General features: G+C 46.5%; 1 protein-coding gene across 2 annotated transcripts; it reads left to right on the forward strand.

Moving 5' to 3' along the window:
* Positions 1 to 608: 608 nt before the first annotated feature.
* Positions 609 to 27749, forward strand: TLE5 (TLE family member 5, transcriptional modulator). 2 transcript variants are annotated; one of them, XM_039319305.1, is made up of 7 exons: positions 609 to 1214; positions 10255 to 10352; positions 11738 to 11801; positions 18380 to 18424; positions 20899 to 20961; positions 22827 to 22901; positions 26631 to 27749. In XM_039319305.1, exons 1-7 carry the CDS (start codon positions 1188 to 1190, stop codon positions 26847 to 26849), a joined length of 591 nt encoding a protein of 196 aa, XP_039175239.1. In that variant the 5' UTR covers positions 609 to 1187; the 3' UTR covers positions 26850 to 27749. The 2 variants fall into 2 exon arrangements, with proteins under 2 accessions (XP_039175239.1, XP_039175238.1); XM_039319304.1 differs by having other exon boundaries at positions 613 to 1214; positions 26628 to 27749.
* Positions 27750 to 27963: the final 214 nt, after the last annotated feature.

Raw genomic sequence — 27963 nt, forward strand, 5'->3', positions numbered from 1 at the left:
ATCCGGGACCGACCCCGTTCACGCATCACTGCGAAGAGTGGGGAAGGGGATATCCGTGACACCCCGTTTACGCATCGGTTGCAGAGGGAGGGAGGACCCCATCCACGTATCGGTGCAAAGGGGGGGGCAGAGCGGGGGAGGGGCTATCCGGGACCGACCCCGTTCAAGCATCGGTGCAGGGGGGGAGGACCCCATCCACGTATGGGGGCAGAGTGGGGAAGGGGTTAACCGCGACCGACCCCGTCCTCGCATCGGTGCAAAGAAGGGGGAGGACCCCATCCACGCATCGGTGCAAAGACTGGGGAGGGAAGCAACCGACCCCGTCCTCGCATCGGTGCAAAGGGGGGGAGGACCCCATCCACGCATCGGTGCAAAGAGGGGGGGAGGACCCCATCCACGCACCGGTGCAAAGACTGGGGAGGGGAGCAACTGAGACCGACCCCGTCCACGCATCGGTGCAAAGACTGGGGGAGGGTTCCTCGCGCGGCGCCAAGCCACGCGGCGTCTCACCTTCCTTCCCTCTCTCTCCCCTCTTCCCCAAGCCCGCTTTGCATCCGCCTGCCGGAACGCGCACACAGCCCCGGGGCGGAGGCGGGGCCTGGGCGCGCGCGTGCGAGGGGGCGGCGCGGGGGGGTCCCTCGGAAATGCAGCGGCGGAGCAGCAGGTGGTGCTGCCGCTCAGCCGCAGGAGCGAGCGGGGGGTCCGCAGCCGCCATTAAACAATAGGAGCAGCAGCAGCGAGCGAGGCGCGGGCGAGGCCCGGGAATTGCGCCGCTGCCCTCCCCGTCCTTCCGGCCCTTGGAAGCCCGGCCAGGCCCGCAGCCCCGAAGGAGGCAGCAGCGGTAGCAGTAGCGGTCTAGACGCCTCCGAGGCCTTGCCGCGCCCGGGGGGGGGGGGGCTCTGCAACTACCTCGCTGCCGGGCGAGCAGCGGCCCGGGGGGGGGCTCCGACTCTCGGCGGGCGCGGGGCATCCGGCCCGGCCCGAGCAGCGGCGGCTGGAGCCACCCACAAAGGCCGCTGCTACCGACGCCGCCTGGTGCAAAGTCGCCGCCTGCGCCTCCTCGCGCCCCGGCCGCCTTTCCCCGCTCGGCGGCGGCAGCAGCAGGAGCAGCCGCGGGTGCAGCCGCAGGAGCTGCAGCCGGAGGGCCGTCCGGAGCCGGCTCCCTTCGGTTTGGCTGCCCGATTGGCATGATGTTTCCGCAAAGCCGGCACTCGGTAAGGGAGGAGAAGCAGGAGGAAGGGGTTTCGGTGGGGGGGGGGGGAGAGCTGGATGGGGTGTTGCTCGGGGCCCGGGCAGGAACGTCGTGGGAATGCGGGATGGGGGGGTTGAGTTGGGTTCTGGGAAGGGGGAGGGAGGGCAGTGAAAGGCCGCGGAGTGCATTGAGGATGGGGGACCCCCGGAGGATATCTCGGGGGTCTCGGATGGGGCTGGGGGGCCATGGGGAGGAAGGAGGGGGGAAAAAACAGTCGCGGAAGAGAAAGGGAGGGGGGAGAAAGAAAAGCCCGGGTGGGGGGGAGTAGAGTTCAGGAGAGGTCGAGCAAACCCCCCCCTCAATATTAAGAGGAGGGGTAATCGGAGATTGCAAGGCGTGATTCCCCCTACCCCACTCTCTAGTTTTGCAAAGGGGTGGAAGTGGGAAGAGGGGGGGAGGGTGGTCCAGGGAGGAGGGGAAGGAGAATTGGGGGAACCAGGTGCGGGTGGTGCAGCCAGAAAGGGGGGGATGTTTTGGGGAAGGGGTTACCCATGCAGGAGATATCCCCCTCCCCCCCCAAGCAAAAAGAAATTCTTAAGGGGGAAGCCGGGGAATTGGAAGGGCGTGGACCTGGAGCAGGTGGGGGAGGGAAGAACCTCTGGGCTGTAGGGGGATGGGGACCCCGGTGATTGCCCCCCCCTCCAGAGATGAGGGGCACAGGCCTGGTTGGGCACCAATTGGATGGAAGGGGGACCAAGAAGTGGTTGGAGCCCTGATAGTGGCAAGGTGACTGGTCCTCATTGAGGAAGGGAGTTCACCCTCCAGTTTGGGAGTTGGGGGCCAGAGAGCAGCTTGGGAAGGCCCACGAAAAAATCTATCAGGGGGGCCAAGAATGGGTCAGATGGGTTGGGGCTAGGAAAAGTGGAATTGGATCAGAAGAGAGGATGGAAGTTGCAAAAATATGGGGATTGGGGGAGGTTATAAATAAACTCAGCCGCCCCCCCCCTTTGCACTCGGATATCTATCTCTAGGTTGAAATAGATGAAACAGGATCCACTTATAATGAAACTGCTAGAAACAAGGCCGCCTTGCCCTGTGCTTGCTGGGAAGTGAGCTTCTAAACGCCTCTGCAGAAAGAAAAAAGCTGTTTTTTTTAATAGGATGTAAAAAAAAATACAAGAAGTCCTTGACTTGCAACAGTTCACTTAGTGACCGTTCAAAGTTACAATGGCCCCCAAAAAAGTAATTTACGACCGGTTTTTTTGCACTTAACCGTCACAGCCTCCCCGTGATCACATGATCAAAATTCAGATGCTTGGCAACTGGCTCCTACATAACCACAGTTGCAGCGTCCCAGGATCACGTGATCAGCTTTTGTGACCTTCCGACAAGCAAAGTTGGATTCACTTAACAACCGTGTTACTAACACAGCAACTGCGGTGATTCATTTGACAAATGTGGCAAGAAAAGTCATAAAATGGAGCAAAGCTCCCTTTACAAATTTCTCACTTAGCAACAGAAATTTTGGGCTCAATTGTCGACGTAAGTCGAGGACTACCTGTAGAATGCAATGGAATGAAATGCAAAGAGGGCACCGGATTTCCGAGCGCAGGAAAGCAGGTTTAATTTTGCTTTTCCAAAGAAGAAGGTGGAGACTGGAAAAAAACAAACACAAAAGGCGAAAAATAAAGCAAAAACTGATGTGTCCCACCCAGAGCCCAGGTCAACAGACCTGGAAAAGATTGTGTGTCCCCAGGTTGTACTGTTGTGGTAAAGCTGTTCAGGATCCATGACATGTTTGTCACAAAAGTCCACCAGATCCTAAAATAAAATCCGGCTGATTTTGTGTCGAATAATCAGGAAGAACAATCTGGTGTTTATGCTGAAGAGTTGTCCCAAGGACTGGATTTGTTAAAATTATTGGAGAACGCCAAAAAAAAAAAAAAAAATTTCTGGTGAAAAAGAAACATGAATGCATTACAGTAAATTAAATTAATGTATGCATAATATTCTCAGATGTGTTTGGATTTGCCCACATCTAATTAAGCTGTGATGGGCTTTTTTCTTCCAATGAGCTCTGAACAGACTCTGTGTTACAACTTAGGGTGGGTGATGTTTGGACTACTCCATGACTAATTTAACAAATTTGTGTTAAAAACAAACCATGAATTAGCAGGAGGCTTGCAAAAGTGCATGGGGATGGGTGAAAAAAAATAATACAGGTAATCCTCAGCAGTTCATTTAGTGACCATTCAAAGTTACGGCAGCACTGGAAAAGGGACCTATGACCATTTTCCACACTTAACGACGGTTGCAGCATCCCCATGTTCACATGATTTATATTTGGATGCTTGGCAACTGACTCATACTTATGATGGTTGCAGTGTCCTGGGGTCACGTGATCCCCTTTTGCAACCTTCTGACAAGCAAAGTCAATGGGGGAAGCCAGATTCACTTAACCACGTTACTAATCAATTGCAGCGATTCAGTTAACAACTGCAGCAAGAAAAGTCGTAAAATGGGGCAAAATTCACTTAACGGTCTCACTAAGCAACATAAATTATGGACTCGATTGTGGTCATAAGTCAAGGACTGTGTAATCCTGATGTTCAACATCTGAAACCGGAGAAGCACGGAGCCCCTCCCATCACAAATTGTTGTGACGGCTAAAGGCAGAGAGAATGGCTGGATTGCTGAAATCAGATGCTTCTAGTAAAACATCTGTTTGCAGCTGTCCAGCTATGAAACTGATATATCTAGCCTGACCTGGATGATAGCAGTCTTCCAGTATCTCAGGGGCTGCCCCAAAGAAGAGAGAGTCAAGCTATTCTCCAAAGAGCCTGAAGGCAGGACAAGAAGCAACAGATGGAAACTCATCAAGGAGAGAAGCAACCTAGAACTAAGGAGAAACTTCCTGACAGTGAGAACAATTAACCAGTGGAACAACCTGCCTCCAGAAGTGGTGAATGCTCCAACACTGGAAGTTTTTAAGAAGAGACTGGACAGCCATTTGTCTGAAATGGTATAGGGTTTCCAGCCTGAGTGGGGGGTTGGACTAGATGACCTCCAAGGTCCCTTCCAACTTTATTATTATTATAATTATTATTATTATTATTGCTAATGGGGTGCCAAGTCCAAACTTCAGTTTCAGCTCTTGTACCTAGCAGGACAACATTAATTATAGTCTGAAATTTGTCTGAAATGGTAAAGGGCAGGGGTAGGCAACCTCGGTCTTTTATGACTCATGGACTTCAATTCCCAGAATTCCTGAGTCAGCGTAGAATTCTGGGAGTTGAAGTCCATGAGTCATAAAAGAGCCGAGGTTGCCTACTCCTGGTATAGCGTTTCCTGCCTGAGCAGGGGGTTGGACTAGATGACCTCCGAGATCCCTTCCAACTTATTTATTTATTTATTATTATTACTATTATTATATCGAAACAAGTCAAATTACAGGTAGTCCTCGACTTAACGGCCACAATTGAATCCAAAATTTCTGTTGCTAAGCATGGCAGTTAAGTGGGTTTTGCCACATTTTACGACCTTTTTTGCCACAATTGTTAAGTGAATCACTGCAGTTAAGTGAATCATATAGTCGTTAAGTGAATCTGGTTTCCCCCCCACCCCCATTGACTTGGCTTGTCAGAAGCTGGCTGGGAAGGTCATAAATGTTGATCACATGACCCTGGGATAAATACATGCCAGTTGATACCTGTAATGGGTATTTTAGACCAGTGTCTTCCAGCCTGAGTCATTTGCAGAGGTGAGAGTTCCACTCCACTAATCCAAGGGTAGGCAACCTTGGCTGTTTTATGACTCGTGGACTTCAACTCCCAGAATTCCTGGGCCAGGATGGCTCAGCTTGGAAACCTCTCCATTTTCCCTCAGCGTGGTTGGCTAAGGAATTCTGGGAGTTGAAGTCCATCAGTCATAAAAGAGCCAAGGTTGCCTACCCCTGCACTAATCCCTTCCCCCCCCCCATGGTGGAGAATTATGGGAGTTGAAGTCCACCTGTCTGGAAGTTGGGAAACAAAATTGACAAGACATTGAAGGCCTCGATTATCTCAAAGGGGATTTTCTGGGCCATGCTCCAAGCAATTTATGTAGCCACTCTTTGTATGGACAGCTGGCTGTATAATGTATTTAATAATAAATCAATAAAAGCCAAATCTTGGCTACCAGATCTGTACATGTAGTCCTCAACTTATAACCACAATTGGGATTTATGAATTGTGGACCTCAACTCCCAGAATTCCTTAGCCAGGCACGTGTGCCTGGCTGAGGAATTCTGGGAGTTGAAGTCCACAAGTCATAAAAGGGCCAAGTTTGAAGACCCCTGCTCTATCATTAAGCAATGCAATCATGAAGCAAGTTGCAGCCTAATTTATGACCTTTTTGCCAGGATGGGTAACAAAATCACTGGTCATTAAGCAAATCATGCAGATATTAGGCAAATCCAGCTTCCTTTGTGGACTTTGCACTCTGGGAGAGTTGCAAATGATGATCACTTGATCCCAGGAACCTGAAACCATCGTAAACACATACCAGTTGCCCCTAGATTTTGATCACATGACTGGTGACACTGCAGCAGTCGTAAGTGCAAGGACTAGAGATAAGTCCCCTTTTTTCAGCATTATTGTAACTTCAAGCAGCTGTTAAGTAAATAGCCACAAGTTGAGGATGATTTTGTACTGCCATCCGGAGTCTGTTGGAGTTAGGCAACAAATAAATTTAAAAAATAATTAAATTCAAATACTTGACAACTGACTCACGCTTATGAAGGTTGTGGTGTCCCAGAGTCACGTGATCCCCTTTTGCAACCTTCTGACGAGCAAAGTCAATGGGAAAGTCAGATTCACATAACAACTGTGTCACTAAACAACTGCAGCGTTTCACTTAACTCTAGCCAGAAAACAAGGCAAAACTCACAGCAACTGCCTCGCTTAGCAACAGAAATTTTTGGGTCCCATTGTGATCATAGATTTGAGGATTATCTGGGGATCTTTCTGGATCCCTTTGCTGCCCTCTGTTGGCTACAGGGAGTTTTGCAGCCTGATATTGCAAACCCCAAATTACACAGTAATAAAGATGCATCACTTTACACCATGAATCTTCAAACCTGGCCCTTTTATGACTTGTGGACTAACTCCCAGAATTCCTCAGCCAAACCAAGGAGAGAAGCAACCTAGAACTAAGGAGAAATTTCCTGACAGAACAATTAATCAGTGGAACAACCTGCCTCTAGAAGTTGTGGATGCTCCAACACTGGAAGTTTTTAAGGAAAGATTGGAGGACCATTTGTCTGAAATGATATAGGTCAGGGGTCTTCAAACTTGGCCCTTTTATGACTTGTGGACTTCAACTCCCAGAAGGCCTGGCTGAGGAATTCTGGGAGTTGAAGTCCACGAGTCATAAAAGGGCCAAGTTTGAAGACCCCTGCTTTACGCAGTAGGTGAAGGAATTGTGTTCAGATGATTAGATGCACTCTGACCTGTGTGTACAGAAAGTACCACCTTTTAGCATCCTTCCCGTTTATACTAAAATTAATTCTTTAGAAGTAAAAGACTGTTCCAAAAACTGCTGGATTTTATGAAATTGATGAAAAGAGAGGAAGAGAATGGCAGAAATATTTTTCTCTCTGTGACCTTGCAAACACACTCACCACTCCCAAGCGGTACATCCCATAGTTTATACACATAGTCCTCAACTTACAGCCACAATTGACCCCTAAAATTTCTGTTGCTAAGCAAGTCGGTTGTTAACTGAGTTTTGCCCCATTTTAAAACCTGGAGTAAATCTGGCTTCTCCGTTGACTTTGTTGCAAAACAATCACATGGCCCTGGGACACTGCCACCGTCATAAATATGAGTTAGTTGCCAACCATCCAAATTTTGATCAATATTGATCAAATGTTGTTGTTAGTTGCGAAGTCATGTCCGACCCATCGCGACCCCATGGACAACATTCCTCCAGGCCTTCCTGTCCTCTACCATCTTCTGGAGTCCATTTAAGGTCACGCCTACTGCTTCAGTGACTCCATCCAGCCACCTCCTTCTCTGTCGTCCCCTTTTTCTCTTGCCCTCGATCTTTCCCAGCATCAGGCTCTTCTCCAGTGAGTCCTTCCTTCTCATTAGGTGGCCAAAGTCCTTGAGTTTCAACTTCAGAATCTGGCCTTCTAAAGAGCAGTCGGGGTTGATCTCTTCTAGGACTGACCGGTTTGATTGCCTTGTGATCAAATGTTGCTGTGTAAAATAAGATGAGATAACCTTTATTGATCAATTTTGAGCATGGGGAGGCTGCAATGGTTGTATGAAAAATGGTCATAAGTTACTTTTTTCAACTTTGAACCGTCACTAAGCAAACTCTTGTAAGTCGAGGACAACCTGTACATGCAGACCAGACCAGAGATTGGTTGCGGTATCCATGATATTTTACTTTTTATTTATTTATTTGCTTACTTGCTTTACAGGTGGTCAAAATGTTTATTTCCTTATTATTAGATTTATCCCCCAACTTTATTTGTGTAACTCGAGGCAGTTCCCACCTCCTATTCTCCCCATAACAACAACCCTGTGAGGTGGCTTGGATTGAGAAACGGACTGGCCCAAAGTCCACCAGGTCCTAGCCCAGGGTAGGCAACCTTGGCTCTTTTATGACTCGTGGACTTTAACTCCCAGAATTCCTAAGCCAGCCATGCTGAGGGGAAAGGGAGAGGTTTCCAAGCTGAGCCATGCTGGCTCAGGCATTCTGGGAGTTGAAGTCCACGAGTCATAAAAGCCCAGGTTGCCTACCCCTGTCCTAGCCTCTTGGTTTCTTGGTTCATAATCTTCACTGCTATTCCACACGGGCTCTCAAAATGTTGCTGTGTAAAATAAGATAAGATAATCTTTGTTGTCGTTTTTTTACTTGTGAGCACACTGGCCCTCATTAAAAATAAAATTCTGTTGCCTGCTCTTAAAAGAAAGATACCTATTCATACACATTCATAACACACATATACGCATGCTATAAACATATACATACATATTTACACCCATACTACTACTATTACTACTACTACTACTACTACTAATAATAATAATAATAATAAAAGTTGGAAGGGACTTTGGAGGTCATCAAGTCCAACCCCCTGCTCAGGCAGGTAACCCTATACCATTTCGGACAAATGGCTGTCCAGTCTCTTCTTAAAAACTTCCAGTGTTGGAGCATTCACCACCTCTGGAGGCAGGTTGTTCCACTGGTTAATTGTCCTAACTGTCAGAAAGTTTCTCCTTAGTTCTAGGTTGCTTCTCTCCTTGATTAGTTTCCATCCATTGCTTCTTGTCCTGCCTTCAGGTGCTTTGGAGAATAGCTTGACTCCCTCTTCTTTGGGGCAGCCCCTGAGATATTGGAAGACTGCTATCATATCCCCCCTTGTCCTTCTCTTCATTAAACTAGACATGCCCAATTCCAGCAACCGTTGCTTGTATGTTTTAGCCTACAATCCCCTGATCTTTGTTGCTCTTCTCTGTAGTCTTTCTAGAGTCTCAACATCTTTTTTACATCGTGGTGCATTCAGTGGGTTCAGAAAGTATTCAGACCCCTTTTGCTTTTGTCAGTTTTGTTATGCTGCAGCCTGATTGTATAGTTGTTGAAATTAATTCTTTTTCTCATTAATCTACACTTGGTACCCCATAATGAGAAAGTGAAAATTTTAGAAATGTCTGAAAATTTATTAAAAAGTAAAAAACCTGAAAGATCACATGGCATAAGTATTCAGATGCTTTGCAACAACACGTGTAATTTAGCTCTGGTGCCTCCCATTTCTCTTGATTGTTGCTGACATGTTTCTACACCTTGATCAGAGTCGACCTGCGGTAAATTAAATTGATTGGACATGATTTGGCAAGGCACATACCTCTCTATAGAAGACCTCACAGTTGACAGTGCATGCTGTAGCAGAGCAAAAGCTATGAGGTCAAAGGAGCTGCCTGCAGAGCTCAGAGACAGGATTATTGCAAGGCACAGATCTGGGGAAAGTTACAGTAAGATTTCTGCTGCACTGAAGGTTCCTAAGAGTACAGTGGCCTCTATAATTCTCAAATGGAGGAAGTTTGGTACAACCAGGACTCTTCCAAAGGCTGGTCACTGGGTCAAACTGAGCAATCGGGAGAGAAGGGCCTTAGTAAGAGAGGTGACCAAGAACCCAATGACCACTCTGACTGAGCTCTGGAGATCCTATGTGGAGATGGGACAGAGTTCCAGAAGGACAACCATCACTGCATCCCTCCACCAATCTGAGCTTTATGGCAGAGTGGCTAGACCAAGGGCCTTCAAACGTGGCCCTTTTATGACTTGTGGACTTCAACTCCCAGGAATTCTGGGAGTTGAAGTCCTCAAGTCATAAAAGGGCCACGTTTGAAGACCCCTGATTTATGTCTTATAAAGAAGTCTAATGATACAAGCAGGCCTTGACTTACAGCAGTTTGTTTAGTGACCATTCCAAGTTACAACGGCACTGAAAAAAACTGCCTTATAGCTGTTTTTCACACTTAACGACCCCCATGGTCACATGATCCAGATTCAGACTCTTGGCAATGGACTCATGTTTATGACGGTGGCAGTGTCCTGGGGGGGCTGCGTGATCCCCTTTTGCGACCTTCCGACAAGCGAAGCCAATGGGGAAGCCAGATTCACTTAACAACCACCACCAATTTAACAACTGTGGTGGTTCACTTAACTGGCAAAAAACGTTGTAAAATGGGGCAAAACTTGTTTAATAAATGTCTCATTTAGAAACAGAAATTTTAGACTCACTTGTGGCTTCCTTAAACTAAAACCAGCTGAATCACCTCATAACCTAGGGTGGAGTGTAAACATGGTCACGGCAGCCCCTAAATCATAGTTTGTGCCATTTGCTTTGACAGTGCCATGTATGGTTGGTTCGAGGAGTCTTGAGGACTATCATCCCGAGCAGGCAGTTTAGCAATACACCAAATAAAACACAATTAAATCAGGCTCCTAGGCTCATTTTTTAATCAGCTAAAGGATATTTCTCTTCTCCCCCCCCCCCAATTCTGTTTCAGGCTTCTTCTCATCTGCCTCAGCAGTTGAAGTTCACAACTTCGGATTCCTGCGACCGGATTAAAGATGAATTCCAGTTGCTCCAGGCGCAATATCACAGGTAAATAGGCTGGTTTTTCTCCAGCTTTCAGCCAACAGTTGTCTGAACGGTGATTTCTAGGCCAGGATGTGATGAAATTGAGGCTCGTGAAATTGAAAAGACGGTTGGATCCCAAGGGACTCAGCATAATTGATCACTCAGGCGTGTATTTGCTCAATTTTTGCTTATCAGGATCTCAGCCATGTGCAGTTGTGCAAAAAGGTCATTGGAAGAGAACGGCGTCTCTTTACCTCAGCAACTTTTAAGATGTGTGGACTTCAATTCCCAGAATTCCCCAGCCAGCCTCCTGGGTTAAACCCTTTGGATTCAAACATGCTTGCTAGTCTTTTGCACATCATCCAGAGATTTTCCCCAGAGATTCCAGTATGATCTCCAGATCTGCCTCTCCCCTCTTTTTGAGATCCCCTTTCTATGCATTTTGTCAAACAATTGCGAATCCATCATCATTTTGCAATAATTTAAAACACTGAAAAAAAAAATCTTCATTCCTGGATCCTTCCGTTTAAACCCCGGATGCAATTTGGAAATTGGGGCATGTTTTATAAGCTGCATTCTGTTTTTAAAAAAATCTAGAGCAGGGCTGTCAAACTCAATTTCATTGAGGGCCATATCAGCATTGCAGTTGCCCTTGGGGGGTCGGGTGGGTGTGGCCTACTGGGTGGGCATGTATAGTGTGGGTGTGGCCTACTGGGTGGGCGTGGCCAGCATTACATCATTCACGTCAAGGGGGCCTGTGGGGGCCTGGGCAGGAGGGGGACAGATCTGAGGGTCTCTGGCAGAAGGGGGTGGGACCAGGGCAGAGCCCATCAAGCCGGATATGTGAAGTAGGCGAGGGCCATTAGCTGGCCACTTCCAGGCGATGGTGCATTTCTTCATTCCTCACAAAGGGTGACACCTCCCCAGCATGCACCCAGGGGGCGGGGGCGACACAGCAGGGGCTGGTTCCTCGCTGTTTCCGGACGGCCTTGTGGAGCTAAGACTGAATGCGTTTCAGCATAAATGGCCACCACAAAATCGTACCTTGGCTCCCGGCTGGCCTGGGCCAGGACCAAGGCATCAGGGGCCGTTCCCTCACTGTTTCCAGGATGGCTTCGCGGGCCGCATGAAACCACTTTGCGGGCCGCATCCGAGCCTTGTGTTTGACATGTCTGACCTAGAGGATGGTATGGGATCTCAAGTTCCAGAAACAGGTACCTGGGTTTTTGATCACATGACCGGAAAGATGCAGCAACGGTCGTATGGCTGAGGACCCATTGTCAAATCACATTTTTTTCCAGTGCCTTTGTAACTTTGAATGGTCACTGAACAGAAGTTTCCAACGGCAGAGAAGCCCCCTCCCCTTTGTCCCCCGTGCCCACCTCCCCAGTCTTCCTCTTTTTTTACAGCCTGAAGTTGGAATGCGACAAACTGGCCAGCGAAAAATCGGAGATGCAGCGCCATTACGTGATGGTAAGTTTCGCACTCGCAATCAACCTGGGGGGGGGGGTGTCCCGCAGAGAAGAGCAGCAGGTCCTGTGAGGCAAAGTTGCAAATGACCCTCCCCCCATATTTGTCCCATAGAGAGGAACAGGGAACAGCCCCCCTCCTGTTCAAATGCAAGTAATAGGAAGCTTGGGGGGGGAGGGGCAAGGCCCCCATAAGTCAGATGCCTCCTCCCCCTCCACCCAAGGAATCAATCCCTTTGAACTACAGATACACACACACAGACACACCAGTTACTGCCTTAAGAGCTGTTCTCAATTGGATTCTGGTTCTAGATTCTTCCCCTCAGTCCAAAAACCCAAGTCCATTTTAATTTTATGTCTTTATTTTTATTACTTGATTAAATTTATATGCCACCCATCTCATCATGGAGCAATTCTAGTGGTGTCCTGTCCTGCTTTGCCCTGTCCTGTCTCCTTCCTTCCTTCCCTCTCCTTCCTTCCCTCCCTCCGCTCCTTCCTTCCTTCCCCCCTCCCTCCCCTTCTCTCCTCCTTCCTTCCTTTCTCCTTCCCTCCCTCCCTCCCCTCCCTCCCCTCTCCTTCCTTCCCTCCCTCCCTTCCTTCCTTCTTCCTCCCTCCTTCCCCTTCCTTCTCTCCCTTTCCCTTCTCATTCCTTCCTTTCTCCTTCCCTCCCTCCCCTCTTCCCTCCCTTCCCTCCCCCTTCCTTCCTTCCCTCCCCTCCTTCCTTCCTTCCTTCCCTCTCCTTCCTGCCTCCCTCCCTCCCCTTCTCATTCCTTCCTTTCTCCTTCCCTCCCTCCCTCCCCTCTTCCCTCCCTCCCCTCTCCTTCCTTCCTCCCTCCCTCTTCTTCCTTCTCTCCCTTTCCCTTCTCCTTCCTTCCTTTCTCCTTCCCTCCCTCCCTCCCTCCCTCCCTCCCCTCCTTCCTTCCTCCCCCCTCCCTCTTCCTTCTCTCCCTTTCCCTTCTTCCTTCCTCCCTCCCTCTTCTTCCTTCCCTCCCCTCCCCTCCCTCCCTCCCTCCCTCTCTTCCTTTCATTCTTTCTTGACTAGAAACTTAAGGAGGTCCCAGCAAGATCCCAAAAATTTGGCTGCCTTCTGGAAGGATTTCCTTTTGTGTCCTCTATTCAGCCTCCATCGGTTTTTTTGTTTTGTTTTGGTTTGCTTTTTCTTCAAAAGGAGGCTTGACTGTTTTGCATAAGTCACCCAGGCAGCTGCATTAGGCTGGGCTTATTTTTTTATTTATTTAGCTTTTATCAGGACACAGTTAGCTGGCTCTCCTTGCCGGTTGGAGGTGGCCAGCTGTGCTGGCAGCTGCTGCCAAGATTCAAGATGATGGATGTCGTTGGCCTTGAGCGAAACCAGTTCCCAGGCCCTCCAAAAAGGGGCTGCCGCACCTACTCTGGAGCAGAGAGATAAGGCACAAATGCTTTGTATTTCCTAGGAAATTCAATTAAAAAGAAAAGGGCAATATATAAATACATATATATATTTATGTAAGCACATACTAACCTTTTGTGAGAGTCAAGGAAAGCCGCCAAACACAGGGCAGGCTGGAGAACCACCCCCTGTGCCCACTTCCTCCATTTAGAAAGCAGAAACTCAGTGAGCCAAACCTTCTGCCTTGCCATGTTCCTAGTCCTTAGTGTGGAACGTTTGAATTTTTTTTTTTTTTTTTTTTTATTGAAATTTTTCAAAAGTTTTACAAATAAAAATCCACCCCCCCCTCCCCAACCACCCCCCCCCCCCCGACTTCCCAGAACTGAATATAGGATTATTTAACAAATATTTTAAAAATAACATTTGCAATTTATAAAATAATTAATAATAATAATAAAAATCACAGTAATAATATATATAATAATAATATACATAACATAAACTTTAAAATGAATAATATATACTAAAAAAGAGAAAAAAAAAATAAAAAGAGAAGAGAGAGAGAGAAAGAAGAAAGAAGAAAGTAGACGAAGAATAAAGCATATATATATATATAAAAAAAAAATATATATGAATAATAATACATAAAAAATGTATATATATTTTATGGAGGCCTGCAAGAGCAGTTAAGGTGGGCCAGAAGGATTGAATTCGGTTTTTATTTTTGCTTCATCCTTTCCTCATTAATTCCAGAGGCCCCAACTTAAATAAATGGTGGCAACTTAAATGAGTGTGTTTGAAAAGGGAAATATTTTGGATCTCTGACATTAAGAGGATTAAAAGGTGCAGGATTGCTGTTTGTTTTTAATCCAGGTGAGTGTTTCCACTCTTGGGACCCTGTCCCAGTTTTAAAAGTCATGGAGGACCCCAAACAGCTTTTGTTTGCATAGGTTATATTTATTGATATTTGCAGTGTTAAAATTTGTAGAAAAATTATTGATTAAATCCGCTAAAAATGACTATGAAACTCATTCAGTTTTAAAATCAATAAAATATTTCTCATGGGGAAAAAACCCTTTTTTTAAAAAAAAAAAAAACAATGAGAAGGCTGACGATATTTTACATTTTTGCAATATTTTCAGTATCCCACAAATCATTTTGATTTTCTGGGCCCTTAAGTGAGTTTTGGGAGATGTTCAGGGATCCTTTGACCATACTTTAAGAAACACCATTCTAGTGAGTTCAGAAATGGCATATAATAATAATAGATAATATAATAATAATAATGAGGAGGAGGAGGAGGAGGGGGAAGAAGGAGAAGGGACCTTGGAGGTCATTTAGTCCAACCCCCTGCTCAGGCAGGAAACCCTACATCTGTGGTGGTGAACCTATGGCACGGGTGCCAGAGGCGGCACTCAGAGCCTTCTTTGTGGGCACACACGCTGTCGCCCCAGTCCTAGGCCTTCAGCTGGGTTTTATAAAACGTTTTCACTTTAGGCCTCCGCCACTGTGTGCAAAAAAAAAAAAGGTTCAATCAGTCAATTTCAACTTCTCACGGAAAACAAAAGATCCTGCAAAGTTGGAATTGATTGATTGAACATTTTAGTCCCACCCAGTCTGCCGTTACCACTGCAGCCACGTCCACCCAATGGGCCACACCCAGCCGGTACTTGACGATGCATAAGTGGGTTTTAGATTGCAGTTTGGGCACTCAGTCTCAAAAAGGTTCGCCATCACTGCCCTACACCATTTCAGACAAATGGCTGTCCAATCTCTTCTTAAAAACTTCCAGTGTTGGAGCATTCACCGCTTCTGGAGGCAGGTTCTTCCACTGATTCATACTCCTCCGTGTGATCTACAGCCATACAACAATAACAATAATAAAGTTGGAGGGGACCTTGGAGGTCATCTAGTCCAACCCCCTGCTCAGGCAGGAAACCTTATACCGTTTCAGACAAATACAGGTCGTCCTTGAATTATGACTGTATTGGAGCCTGTCCAGGGCAGTCATAACTTGTGGCAGTAAAAGAAATTGATCGTGTTGTTTTATGATTTTACAACCTTTTCAGTGTCGTTAAGCAAATCGCTGCAATCATTAAGTGAATGTCACAGTCATTAAATGAACTAATGTCTGGTCCCGGGTTTGCTGAAAACGGGAAGGAAATGCCGTGTTTTGGCAAAAATGTCATAAAACATAGTCACAGGAGCCCAGAAGGCCGCAAACAGCCATAAATTCAGGCGCTGTTGCCGAGCGCCTCAACAGTCACTAAACAACTAGTCGTAAGTCAAGGACTATTCAATCATCTGTTGCTGGTGATTTTTTTCCCCCCTGCTTAAATGTGTAGGTTGGGCAAAGGAATGCTTTTAATGAAAAGCAGGGAAAGTATTGTTCTCAGTAAATCAATGAACGCAAGAAGCAGTTTTGAGTGGAGAAATGATTTTTAATCCCTTGAATTCCTTTTTTGGTTCACTTTGGAAAGCAGAGACGGCGCGTGATCAAACCAAGTTTCACCCTGGTTGTGCGTAAAATCATGGCTTGGCTTTAACTTGGTTGAAAGCATTCTGGCACAGTCTACACAAAGTTGAATCTTAATTTTGTTCTCTCATGAATGCAGTTTTTGGGAAAAAGGAATTTCCTTGTGGGCGGGGCCAAGAACCAGGGCAAGTTTGACCAAAATGAATGTGAACATAGTATATACAGCAGGGTCTTCAAACTTGGCCCTTTTATGACTAGTAGACTTCAACTCCCAGAATTCCTCAGCCAGCATGGGGAAACTATGGCCCCTTCATAACTTGCAGACTTCAACTCCCAGAATTTCTCAGCCAGCATGGAGGAACTATGGCCCCTTCATAACTGGCAGACTTCAACTCCCAGAATTCCTCAGCCAGCATGCCTGGCTGAGGAATTATGGGAGTTGAAGTCCATAAGTCATAAAAGGGCCAAGTTTGAAGACCCCTGATATACAGGTTATCCTTGACTTCCAACCACAATGGAGCCCAAAATTTCTCTTGCTAAACCAGACAGTTGTTAAGTGAGCTTTGCCCCAATCTTATTACCATTCTTGCCACAGTTGTTAAGTTGCAGTTGTTAAGTTAGTAACACGGCTTTTAAGTGAATCTGACTTCACTTGTTAGAAGTTTGCAAAGGTGATCTAGATGATTAATTAGAAAAGAAGCTTAATAATGAGGTGGATATTTAATTGTTATCTTTAAAATTACCAAGAAATGTATTAATTTAAGGTTGACAAAAGAGAATATTATTGGAAGAAGAGAAAGCGACTATATGGAATATGGAACTAGAAAAACCAACTGTTAGTGATTATTTGTTAATGCAAATCCAGACAACACATTGTTTACCAAATATAATAATAATAATTAATAATAATAAAGTTGGAAGGGACCTTGGAGGTCATCTAGTCCAACCCCCTGCTCAGGCAGGAAACCCTATCCCATTTCAGACAAGTGGCTGTCCAGTCTCCTCTTAAAAACTTCCAGTGTTGGAGCATTTACAGCTTCTGGAGGCAGGTTGTTCCACTGGTTAATTGTTCTGACTGTCAGGAAGTTTCTCCTTAGTTCTAGGTTGCTTCTCTCCTTAATTAGTTTCCATCCATTGCTTCTTGTCCTGCCTTTAAGTGCTTTGGAGAATAGCTTGACTCCCTCTTCTTTGGGGCAGCCCTTGAGATATTGGAACACTGCTATCATGCCCCCCCCCCCGCCTCATCCTTCTCTTCATTCAACTAGACGTACCCAATTCCAGCAACCGTTCCTTATATGCTTTAGCCTCCAGTCCCCTGATCCTCTTTGTTGCTCTTCTCTGTACTCTTTTTAGAGTCTCAGCATCTTTTTTACATTGTGGTGACCAAAACTGGATGCAGTATTCCAAGTGTGGCCTTAACCAAGGCATTGTAAAGTGGTATTAATATTTCACGTGATCTTGATTCTATCCCTCTGTTAATGCATATTGATGGGGATATGTTAAAAAAAAACAATAAAACATTTTTTTTTACAAAAAAAAAAGTTTGCCAATGATGATCACATATGTTCCCGGGACACTGCAACCATTATAAATACAGGCCAGTTGCCAGGCGTTCCAGTTTTGATCACATGAAAACAGGGATACTAGTTGTAAGTGTGAAAGTCCCTTTTCCCAGTCCTGTTGTAACTTGGAATGGTCACTAAATGAACTGTTGTATGCCAAGGACTACCTTTATGCAAACATTTTCTTGGTTCATCCATTTCTTTTCCTCTTAATCTTGTTTCTCCTTTCCCCACTTCTGTATCCTCTCCCCCCCCCACACACTCTTTACAGTAAAACTATTTAAATAATAATAATACTTTGCTGGCCATAGTGTGGAGCTTTGATTCAGATTCCATGTCAGGAAGGAATTTTAATTGTGGGTGCAGCAATTGCAATTGCAGGCGCGTGGAAAGGGCAGAGAAAAAACATGTTAACTTGTGTGCTGTTAACTCTTCTAAAATTCAGAAGGGTTTTTGTTTTTTTCTGTTGCTCAGGCTCATAGAATTGTGGGGTAGAAAGAGGTCTCCACGGGCATCTAGTCCAGCCCTTTGCAATGGCCAGGAAAGACCGTGTGATAGAATTGGGACTGGGAAGGGACCCCCAAAAGTAATCTAGTCCAGCCCTTTGCAGTGGGCATTAAAGTCAGTATCAGAATAGAGGACTGAGAAGGGTTCCCCCCCCCCCCAAAAAAATAATCTAGTCCAGCCCTTTGCAACGGGCAGGAAAGCCAGTTAGTGTGAGAATTGGTGACTGGGAAGGGACACCCAAGGGACATTCTAGTCCAGGGGTAAGGCAATCTTGGCTCTTTTATGACTCGGGGACTTCAACTCCCAGAATTCCTGAGCCAGCCATGCTGAGGGGAAAGGGAGAGGTTTTCAAGCTGAGCCATGCTGGCTCAGGAATTCTGGGAGTTGAAGTCCACGATTCATAAAAGAGCCGAGGTTGCCTACCCCTGTTCTAGTCTAATTCTTTGCAATCTTTAAAATCCTCCAGAGATGGAGAATCCACAATCTTGTCTATTTCTAGCCTTGTTGCACGTGGGCCATTGCTATGTTCGGCCATCATCATAATACCTATCTCTTAGTAAAATCGGGAGATGAGTTCAAATCCTGCAGGGACAACTCCAGAAATTAGGAAACAGGCCTAGATTTCATCAAGCAAGCAGCTATTTTAATTTTCTCTCTCCTTCTTCCAGTATTATGAGATGTCCTATGGCCTCAACATCGAAATGCATAAACAGGTGAGATTTTAAGATTATTCTTGTCTCTTCAAGGGACTTTTAAGGCAATCTTAATACCGGTAGTTCTCGACTTAACGGCCACCATTGAGCCCAAAATTTCTGTTGCCAAGCGAAACATTTGTTAAGTGAAATTTGCCCCACGTTACGACCTTCCTTGCAACTTCCTTGTTAAATGAATCAATGTAGTTGTTAAATTAGTCGAATTTTGGCTAAGTGGATCCGACTTTCCCCCCATTGACTTTATCAGAAGATTGCAAAGGGGGAATCACGTCCCCCCCCCCCGGGGACACTGCAACTGTCATAAATATGAGTCAATTGCCAAGCCTCTCAATTTTGATCACATGGCCATGGGGATGCCACAACGGTCGTAAGCAGTGGTGTGATTCAAATACCTCAACAACCAGTTCTCTGCGTGGATGCAGGCCTGGCCCTCTGAAGCCTAGAATGGACTTCTGGAAGTAGCATCCGTGCACTTCCAGTGGGCTGTTCTAGGCCTGGGAGGTCTCCAGGCCTAGAACAGGTTTCAGGAAGTGGCTTCCATGTACTTGTGGATCAGGCCTAGAACGGACTTCCGGAAATGGCATCCATGCACTTCCAGTGGGTTGTTCTAGGCCTGGGAGGCCTCCTCCAGGCCTAGAACGGACTTCCGGAAGCAGTGTTCATTCATCCGGTTCTCCGAACTGAACAAATTTAGCTGCCGGTTCTACCGAACCGGTGCGAACTAGCTGAATCCCATCACTGGTCATAAGTGTGAAAACGTCATAAGTCACTTTTTTCAGTGCTGTTGTAACTTTGAACGGTTACTAAATGAACTGTTGTAAGTTGAGGATTGCTTGCATATGCAGCTGGATCAGGAGTGGGTTTTTTTCTCACCTCAACTCCTTCTCCCTTGGGTTATAGTATCATTTCAGGAGAATTTGAGGTCACCGGCTACGTGCTGTCTGTGATTATATTCAGGGCCACCCTCTCCACCCCTTCAAACAAGCAGAGCCCTTACAAACAACCGGGCGTGCCTGCCAGACACTAGCTAAATATAATTGAAATTTCATTTAAATGGCATTTAAATTAAATTGCAGCTAATCCGATTTGTTCCTCCTGCATATCATCATCTACCTGTTCTGACTTACTGCACCTTTTGCAAAAGACCGCATCTGGTCTTTTCAAGATGCTGTGCTAGGGCAAACAAATTTAATTAAAAACGGGGTTTATTAGCTCCACCCAGCTCGTTTCTTTATTCTTGTCCTAATTTTTTTTTTTTTAAACTGAGATGCAATTTTAGGCTACTATGCAGCCCAGAGGTGAATGAATTATGGCCCTTTTAAGACCTGTGGACTTCAACTCCCAGAATTCCTGAGTCAGCCATGCTAGTTCAGGAATTCTGGAAGTTGAAGTTCACCGGTTGAAAAGGGCCCATGGTTGCCCACCCCTGGTGTAGCCCAGTAAACTTCTGCCAGCTCTTCTAACGCCCATTGTTAGACCAAGTTTAAACCATGGAGCTGACTTATTTATTTTAGAAATGACCATGAATAGGAGCAGGTTGTGCTTTATTTAAGCCAAGAGGCTGAATTGTATGAAATTACAATTACGATTCCCATATCCCTTTTTTCTTAGAAGAACCAGATTTCCCCCCAAAACATGTTGCTCCTTTTCAGTGGGGATATTGGGACATTCCACTCAGCCACTATCTGCATCAGTGTTTTTCAAAATGGCGACTTTAAGATGGGTGGACTTCAACTTCCAGAATTCCCCAAACAGTATGCTTTAAGGTGGGTGGGCTTCAACTCCCAGAATTCACAAGCCAGCAGGCTTTCAGAGGGTAGACTTCAGCTTCCAGGGTTCCCCAGTCAGTAATGCTTTCAAATGGGTGGACTTCAATTCCCAGAATTCCCTAGCTGGTATGCTTTAAAATGGATGGACTTCGACTCCCAGAATTCCCTGGCCAGAATGTCCATCCATCTTAAAGTCACCAATTTGAGAAAGGCCACATAATTCCCATCTTTTCTTCAGGCATTGGTTTTGCTCGCTTTTAATTGTTTCCATTCAGTAAAAATTGACATGGTCCACCCAGCCACGTGGAAGACCTGTGTGCATTCACACAATGCAGCCTCCACGAATCGGTTGATAGTTCAAAGTATTGTGTGAAAGCAGAAACCTGATGAATACATCTTTCAACAGTGTCCTAAGACGGTAACCTTGCCCATTGTTCAGGAAGTTCCACCAGAACAGAGAGCGTGTCACCTTCGCACCATGCAAAAGACGCAACCGTTGCGCATTTTGACATTTGCAGCCTCTCTTGTCGAACAGCCGTTGAGGGTATCTTTTGCACAATGCTGCAGTGATGCAATAGGCTTTGGAGTCTGGGTTGTTGCTGCCATATAAATGCACTGGCACATCCTGGTTTTGTCGCCTTGTGCCAAGCAGCTGACTGAAGTATCCTCCTCCGGATTAACCTTGTGCCTAATCTTCCATTTCAGGCTGAAATTGTCAAGCGGTTGAATGGCATTTGCGCCCAGGTGTTGCCATATCTGTCGCAAGAGGTAATTCACCTTTCTTTGCTCTGTTAGATTTTTATTTATTTACCTCCCACCCTTATTTGTACAAAAAACTCAAGGTAGTGAACATACTCTACACCTGTTCCTCCTCCTCCAGTGACTGGCCCAAGGTCACCCAGCTGGCTTTCATGCCTAAAACGGGACTAGAACTCCCAGTCTCCTGGTAATTGGGCCAAAGTCACCCAACTGGCTTGGCATTCATGCCTAAGGTGGGACTAGAACTCCCATCTCCTGGTGATTGACCCAAAGTCACCCAACTGGCTTTCATGCCTAAGGTGGGACTAGAATTCACCATTTCTGAGCGATTGGCTCACCTAGCTGACTTTCATGCCTAAATCGGGACTAGAACTCACCATCTCCTGGTGATTGGCCCAAAGTCACCCAGCCGACTTTCATGCCTAAGGCAAGACTAGAACTCGCCGTGTCTGGTGATTGGTTCAAAGTCACCCAAGGCAGCTTTCATACCTAAGCCTGGACTAGAATTCCCATCTCTTGGTGAATAGCCCAAAGTCACCCAGCCAACTTCCATGCCTAATGCGGGATTAGAACTCACAAATTGGCTCAAAGTCACCCAAGGCAGCTTTCATACCTAAGGCTGGACTAAAATTCCCATCTCCTGGTGCTTGACCCAAAGTCACCCAACTGGCTCTCATGCCTAAGGTGGGACTAGAACTCACCATCTCTGGGTGATCGGCTCAAAGTCGCCTAGCTGACTTTCATGCCTAAAGCAGGACTAGAACTCGCCATCTCCTGGTGATTGGCTCAAAGTCATCCAGCTGGCTTTCATGCCTAAGGCGGGACTAGAACTCACCGTCTCCTGGTGATTGGCCCAAAGTTACTCAGACAGCTTTAATGCTGAGCCAGACCTAGAACTCACTGTCTCCTAGTGATTTGTCCCAAAGTCACCCAGCCAGCTTTCATCCCTAAAGTGGGACTAGAACTCACTGTCTCCTGGTGATTGGCTCAAAGACACCCAGCTCAGCTTTCATGCCTAAGGAAGAACTCACCCTAATTTAGCTTTGAAAAGTATGGTATCTCTGCTTGCCTTAAGACAGGGGTCTTCAAACTTGGCAACTTTAAGACTTGTGGACTTCAACTCCCAGAATTCCTCAGCCAGCCCTGACTGGCTGAGGAATTGTGGGAGTTGAAGTCCACAAGTCTTCAAGTTGCCAAGTTTGAAGACCTCTGCCGTAAGGGCCTTATCTGCCCCAGTATCTGAATCTTCACCCCTTCACATCCTTCCTCCCTCCCTGCTTCAAGTAAGGACTGTAAGAGGCTTTGGAAAGTCCTCTGATTATAATGGCAGACATTGGAAGTGGGAGGAATCTGAAGCAGTCTAGGGTCCCTCTTGAGTACAGAGTTAACGGCATTTCCCGGTGGAGGTGATTAAAGGAGAATTGGCAGAATAATAACGGTACAAAGCAAAGATAGGATCAATAGCCGCAGGCCCCCTTGGGTGCAATCCCAAAACATCTGGAACACCACTTGAACGTCATCAGCATTAACAAAATCTCCATCGGTCGATTGCAAAAGGCACATCTGGCCGCCTGCGATGGTCCCTTTAATGTTCAGTGGCAACATCTGCCTGTCCCAGATCCTTGGGTCTGTCTGTCCCAGGTCTCCTTAGGTGGACAGAAATGCCAAATCCGGTCCAAACATCTGGCCCAGCCTTAATAATGGCAACGCCATTTTCTGGCAGGAATTGGCTCGTAAACCACGCTGCCCTTTCTCTGTTGTTGATTTTTCTGCTGATCGTAAACCACGCTGCCCTTTCTCTGTTGTTGATTTTTCTGCTGATCGGTTGGTTTCATCTCCTAATTGTCTTCTCTTTCTCCTCCTCCCCCCCACAGCACCAACAGCAGGTCCTGGGAGCTATTGAGCGTGCCAAACAAGTGACTGCCCCTGAACTCAATTCCATCATTCGGGTCTGTGATGCTCTTTTTAATTAGAATTGCTGGAAGGTGTGTGTGGGGTCTTGGAGATTTAACCATTGGGAGCAGTCCCCGTTTTCATAGATCTTCTAGTGTGATGGCCACACGACTTTGCGAGTTTAGAGCTGGGCAAGGGTGCCCCCAAACTTGGCAACGTTAAAATGTGTGGATTTCAACTCCCAGAATAGGTACCGTCGTATCTTTCCCCCCCCCCCCCCGTTTAGAGAGGGCTGTTCATTCTTAACATAGATGGCCTCTTTGCCCCCTCTTTCAAACCAACGGATCTGTACATTGGGGAAATAAAACAACCCCTTCATAAACTCACAACATAGGAGAACAAACCCATCAGGATAAGATTCAGCAGTCCATTTTGCATTTGAAAAACAAAAGGTCGCTCTTTCGAAGACAGCAAAGTCCACATTCTGGATAGAAAGGACCGCTGGTTTGAAGGGGGGGGGGGCAAAAAGACCACCTATGTTAAGATTGAACAGCCTCTCAAGAGGGGTGGGGGGTGGGAAGGATACAACACTACTTATCTCCTCTTTACATCACAGTCCTTTCAGCAGTTCCAAGAAGGCTGCACCCCATTTGCAATAGATCAAGGGCAGGCAACCTTGGCTCTTTTATGACTCCTGGACTTCAACTCCCAGAATTCCTGAGCCAGCCATGCTGAGGGGACAGGGAGAGGTTTCCAAGCTGAGCCATGTTGGTTCAGGAATTCTGGGAGTTGAAGTTCACGAGTCATAAAAGAGCCAAGGTTGCTTACCCCTGGTCTAAGGGCTATTCTAAGTGTTATTTATATAGCCTAGGGTAGGTGTAGGCCACCTTGGCTCTTTTATGACTCGTGGACTTCAACTCCCAGAATTCCTGAGCCAGCCATGCTGAGGGGACAGGGAGAGGTTTCCAAGCTGAGCCATGTTGGGTCAGGAATTCTGGGAGTTGAAGTCTACAAGTCATAAAAGAGCCAAGATTGCCCACCCCTGCCCTAGATAAACCTCCAAGTGACCTCAGTTGCTGTCAGAAGGAATGCCAGCGACCAGATAACTGCCAAGGATTATAAATCCTTCCATCCTCCACCATTCAGTCAGAACTGAAGAAGCTTCTTGGATGGGAAGTGAAACCTCTTCAAGGAGAAAACGAAGAAAGTTCAGTTGCCCTTTGAAAGAGCAGCTTTGGGACGCAACCATGATGACTGAGAATCTCCACAGACTTGTCAGCTTTAAGATGTGGAGGGTTTCAATTCCCAGCACTTTGGAGAATTGAAGTCCGCACATGTTAAAATAGCTGTTCTCAATCTGTGGGTCGGGACCCCATTTGGGGTCAAATGACCATTTCACGGGGGTCGCCAAACAATGCAGTCCACCATTTTTTTCCCCCTTTTCCTTAGCTGTGCTACTCCCTTTTATTCTATTGGCTTTTGAAAGCCAATAGAATAGACTCTCTTGAATAGAGTCTAATTCTATTGGCTTTCAAAAGCCAATAGGAATTGTCCAGGCTGTCTCTGCCCTGCTGAGCCCGCCAAAAGTCCCATTCTGCAAACGGTGCTGCACCAGTTGAGTAGTCCTCGACTTACGACCGGTTGAGTAGTCCTCGACTTATGACCTGTTGGGGGTCGCGGCATTAAAAAGGTTGAGAACCACTGTGTTAAAAGGACTCAAGATTGAAAAATGCTGAGTTAAAGTATCTTGCTTCGGTTCTGTTGGTCTCCCAATCAGAATGCTTTCCTGTATGGATCGGCCTACTTTACAGGGCTCTTGTGAGGATGATGGCGAAGAATCGGGAACGCTGTTTGATTCCCCTTGGAGGAAAAAGGCAGTTTTATATTCAGCAGTGTCTATTTAAAAACCAAGAACAGGCCGGAAGTGGGCGGCTGGGTGGTAAACTCCAAATTTAATGTAATTGATGTGTGCAGGCACATTAACAGGTATATTACTTTACTGGGCAAAAACCACATCTGAGCATGCAAACTTAATAATTGGATATTATGTAATTATATATTATATAATATCAACCGGCGTGGTGGCCTAGAGGTGAAGCCGCTTCTCACTTGGAAGATTGAGAATTCAGTCCGAGGCACCTGCAGATGTTTCTCTATCAGAGCGCAAAGGGAAAATACGTGGTGTGTGTGTGTGTGTGTGTGTGTGTGTGTGTGTGTGTGTGTGTGTGTGTGTGTGTATATATATATATATATATATATATATATATATATATATATATATATATAGCACAAGTAGTGCTCAACTTAACAACAGTTCATTTAGTGACCGAAGTTATGGCACTGAAAAAAGTGACTTACGACCGCTTTTCACACTACTGACCATTGTAGCATCCCCGTGGTCACGTGATCAAAATTGAGATGCTTGGCAACTGACTCCTATTTATGACGGTTGCAGCGTCCCGGGGTCATGTGATCCCCTTTTGCAACCTTCTGACCTGCAAAATCAATAGGGAAACCATATTCACTCAACGTGTTCCTAATTTAATTGCAGTGATTCACTTAACAACTGTGACAAGGGTGTAAAATAGAGCAAAATTCACTTAACAAATGTCTCACTTAGCAACAGAAATGTTGGGCTTGTGTGGTCGAAAGTCAAGAACCACCTGTAACCTGTGCATAGTTGCTACTGCCTCGTACCATCCCTTCCATCTGGTGCTACTAAACACGATTGCCAGCACTTTTAATTCTCTTTTTAGCCAAAAGGGGACAATTACAGATAGTCCTCTATTTAACAATGAGTCATTTAGCAATGGTTTGAAGTAAGGACAGACACACACACACCCTCAAAATAATTACACCCTGCAATGGCTGTCTCTGTCATAGTCAAAGGACCACATTTAGGATGCTCCAGAAACAGGCCCACATTTGCAGCTGCCTGCCGTTTTTGCTGGAAATGAATGTTTATTTCTAGCTCCCAGCAAAAAATGTCCCATAATGAACAATGAGTTTGCTTAAGGATCCCCAGCGTTCGCTTAAGGACCAGCACAAAAAAGGTTGTACACTTTGGGCCAGTCCTGTGGTGGTCTTTTACAACTCTCATGACCTTTGACCTGCTCCTGCCTTTTTTCAGGGAGGACAGTCAGTAAGCGGCTGGTCGTAAATCAAGGATCACTTGTTTTCTGTGTTTTATTGGATAAGGATGAGAAACACATACAGGTAGTCCTCGACTTATGCCCACAACTCAGCCCAAAATTTCTGTTGCTAAGCCAGGCACATTTGTGAAGTGAATGTTGTTAAATTATTATTGTGCAGTTGTTAGGTTAGTAACACAGTTGTTAAGTGAATCTGGCTTCCCCATTGTCAGAAGGTCGCAAAAGGGGATCCCGGGACACCGCAACCGTCATAAACATGAACCAGTTGCCCAGCGTCGGAATTTTGATCACGTGACCGTGGGGAAATACAGTCTCAAGTTGCGTTTTTTCAATGCCCTTTTAATTTTGAACGGTCACTAAATGAACTCTCGTAAATCGAGGACAACCTGTACTTTTAACCTGTGCAGACCTCCAATTCCCAGAATTGGGGAATGCTGCAACGGTCGTTAAGTGTGAAAAACGGTCGTAAGTCACACTTTCCAGTGCCATTGTAACTCTGAACGGTCACTAAATGAACCATGGTTAAGTCAACTACCTGTAGCAACGAATCGGAAGATGGTGGGGAATGAAAGAATGTCTCATTTTTCTTTCTTTTCTGTTTTTCTCTCCCGGATCTTCCCCCTCCCACAGCAGCAACTCCAGGCCCACCAGCTCTCTCAGCTGCAGGCGCTGGCTTTGCCCCTCACCCCGCTCTCCGTGGGCCTGCAGGCCCCTTCCTTGCCCGCCGTGAGCGCCAGCACCGGCCTGCTCTCCCTCTCTGCCTTGGGCTCCCAGGCCCACCTCTGCAAGGAAGACAAGAACGGACACGACGGAGACACCCACCAAGACGACGACGGGGACAAATCCGACTAGGTGGATCTTGTCCGGCTGGGGGTTGGGGGGGGCGCGAAGGGCAGCGTGGGGCGATCGGGGGGGGGGAGCAGAAGATGCCACCATTTAATCCAATTCCAGGGGTAGCGGGCGGGGTGGGGGAGGCGAGAAAAAATTGCAGCAATAACATTTGAGCTCCATTGTTTTCCTGCCCCTCCTCCGTTCCAGCCCCACAGCAGGCATGAACGGTTCCCCAAGCAATTTGGGGGGGGGGTGTCTTTGCATATATGTTAAGGGCCAGGTGAGGAAGGGGTGTGATTCCCCCCCCTTTTTTCTATCTCCCCTCCACCTTTTTAATTAAATCCAAAATATTAAACTTGCATCAGAATATCCGCAGTGCGTTCTTAAACTGGGTTACTCCCTTCCCAACCCAGGCAATTGCTTGGCCCGTTGGACAAGAAACCATAATAAACTGGGTTATCCAAGTTATCCTAGATTTGTGGGGGAACCAGAGATCCTGGGAATTCGCCTCCCCCCCGCCGCCCCCATCCCACATTCTAGCTGGCAGATTTTCCGCTGCAGGTGGGGGAGGACAAGTCACTGGGACCCTCCCAGCCTGTATATTTGAATCTTGGCCTTCTCAAGATGGGTGGACTTCAACTCCCAGAATACCCTGGTCTCACTTTTAAGAAACCCTGACCTAGATTGATCGTGTGGTGGAGGTGGTTAAGATGGCATTGTACAGGTTGTCCTTGACTTAATGTCCCAATTTCCTTTGCTAATTGAGGCGGACGTGAAATGGCTCGCGCCTGATTTGACAAGGTTTTTTTTCACCCGTGGCTGCTAAGCGAATTCCTGCAGGAAGGGGAATGCTGGGAGTTGAAGTCCACACATCTTAAAATGGCCACAGTTGAGAAACTGAGGCCTAGCCAAAAAAAAAAAGCATAATCCCAACATTCCTTGTTTGATTTGAGTTCCATGGCACCTGGTTCCAAAGAGCTGGCGCCCACAGTTTTGTGCTCATGGAGGGCCACCCTCTCCCAGTGTGTGTATGTGGGGGGGGGGGGGCAGACCCCACTGGGAGACGGCAGTCCGACAGGACGAGAGATAAAATGGCCGGCAAACTTTTGGAAACCCGCCCACCTCTTCAACATGC

The sequence above is a fragment of the Crotalus tigris genome, unplaced genomic scaffold, assembly GCF_016545835.1.
Source record: "Crotalus tigris isolate CLP2741 ecotype Arizona unplaced genomic scaffold, ASM1654583v1 scf7180000022970.308977840:1548163, whole genome shotgun sequence".
Lineage (NCBI taxonomy): Eukaryota > Metazoa > Chordata > Lepidosauria > Squamata > Viperidae > Crotalus > Crotalus tigris.

Coding starts and splice junctions, on each gene's coding strand:
- TLE5 (XM_039319304.1), top strand. CDS start 1,188: ATGATGTTTCCGCAAAGCCGGCACTCG. Junction 10,353..11,737: donor CTCCAGGCGCAATATCACAG/GTAAATAGGCTG, acceptor CTTTTTTTACAG/CCTGAAGTTGGAATGCGACA. Junction 11,802..18,379: donor TGCAGCGCCATTACGTGATG/GTAAGTTTCGCA, acceptor TCCTTCTTCCAG/TATTATGAGATGTCCTATGG.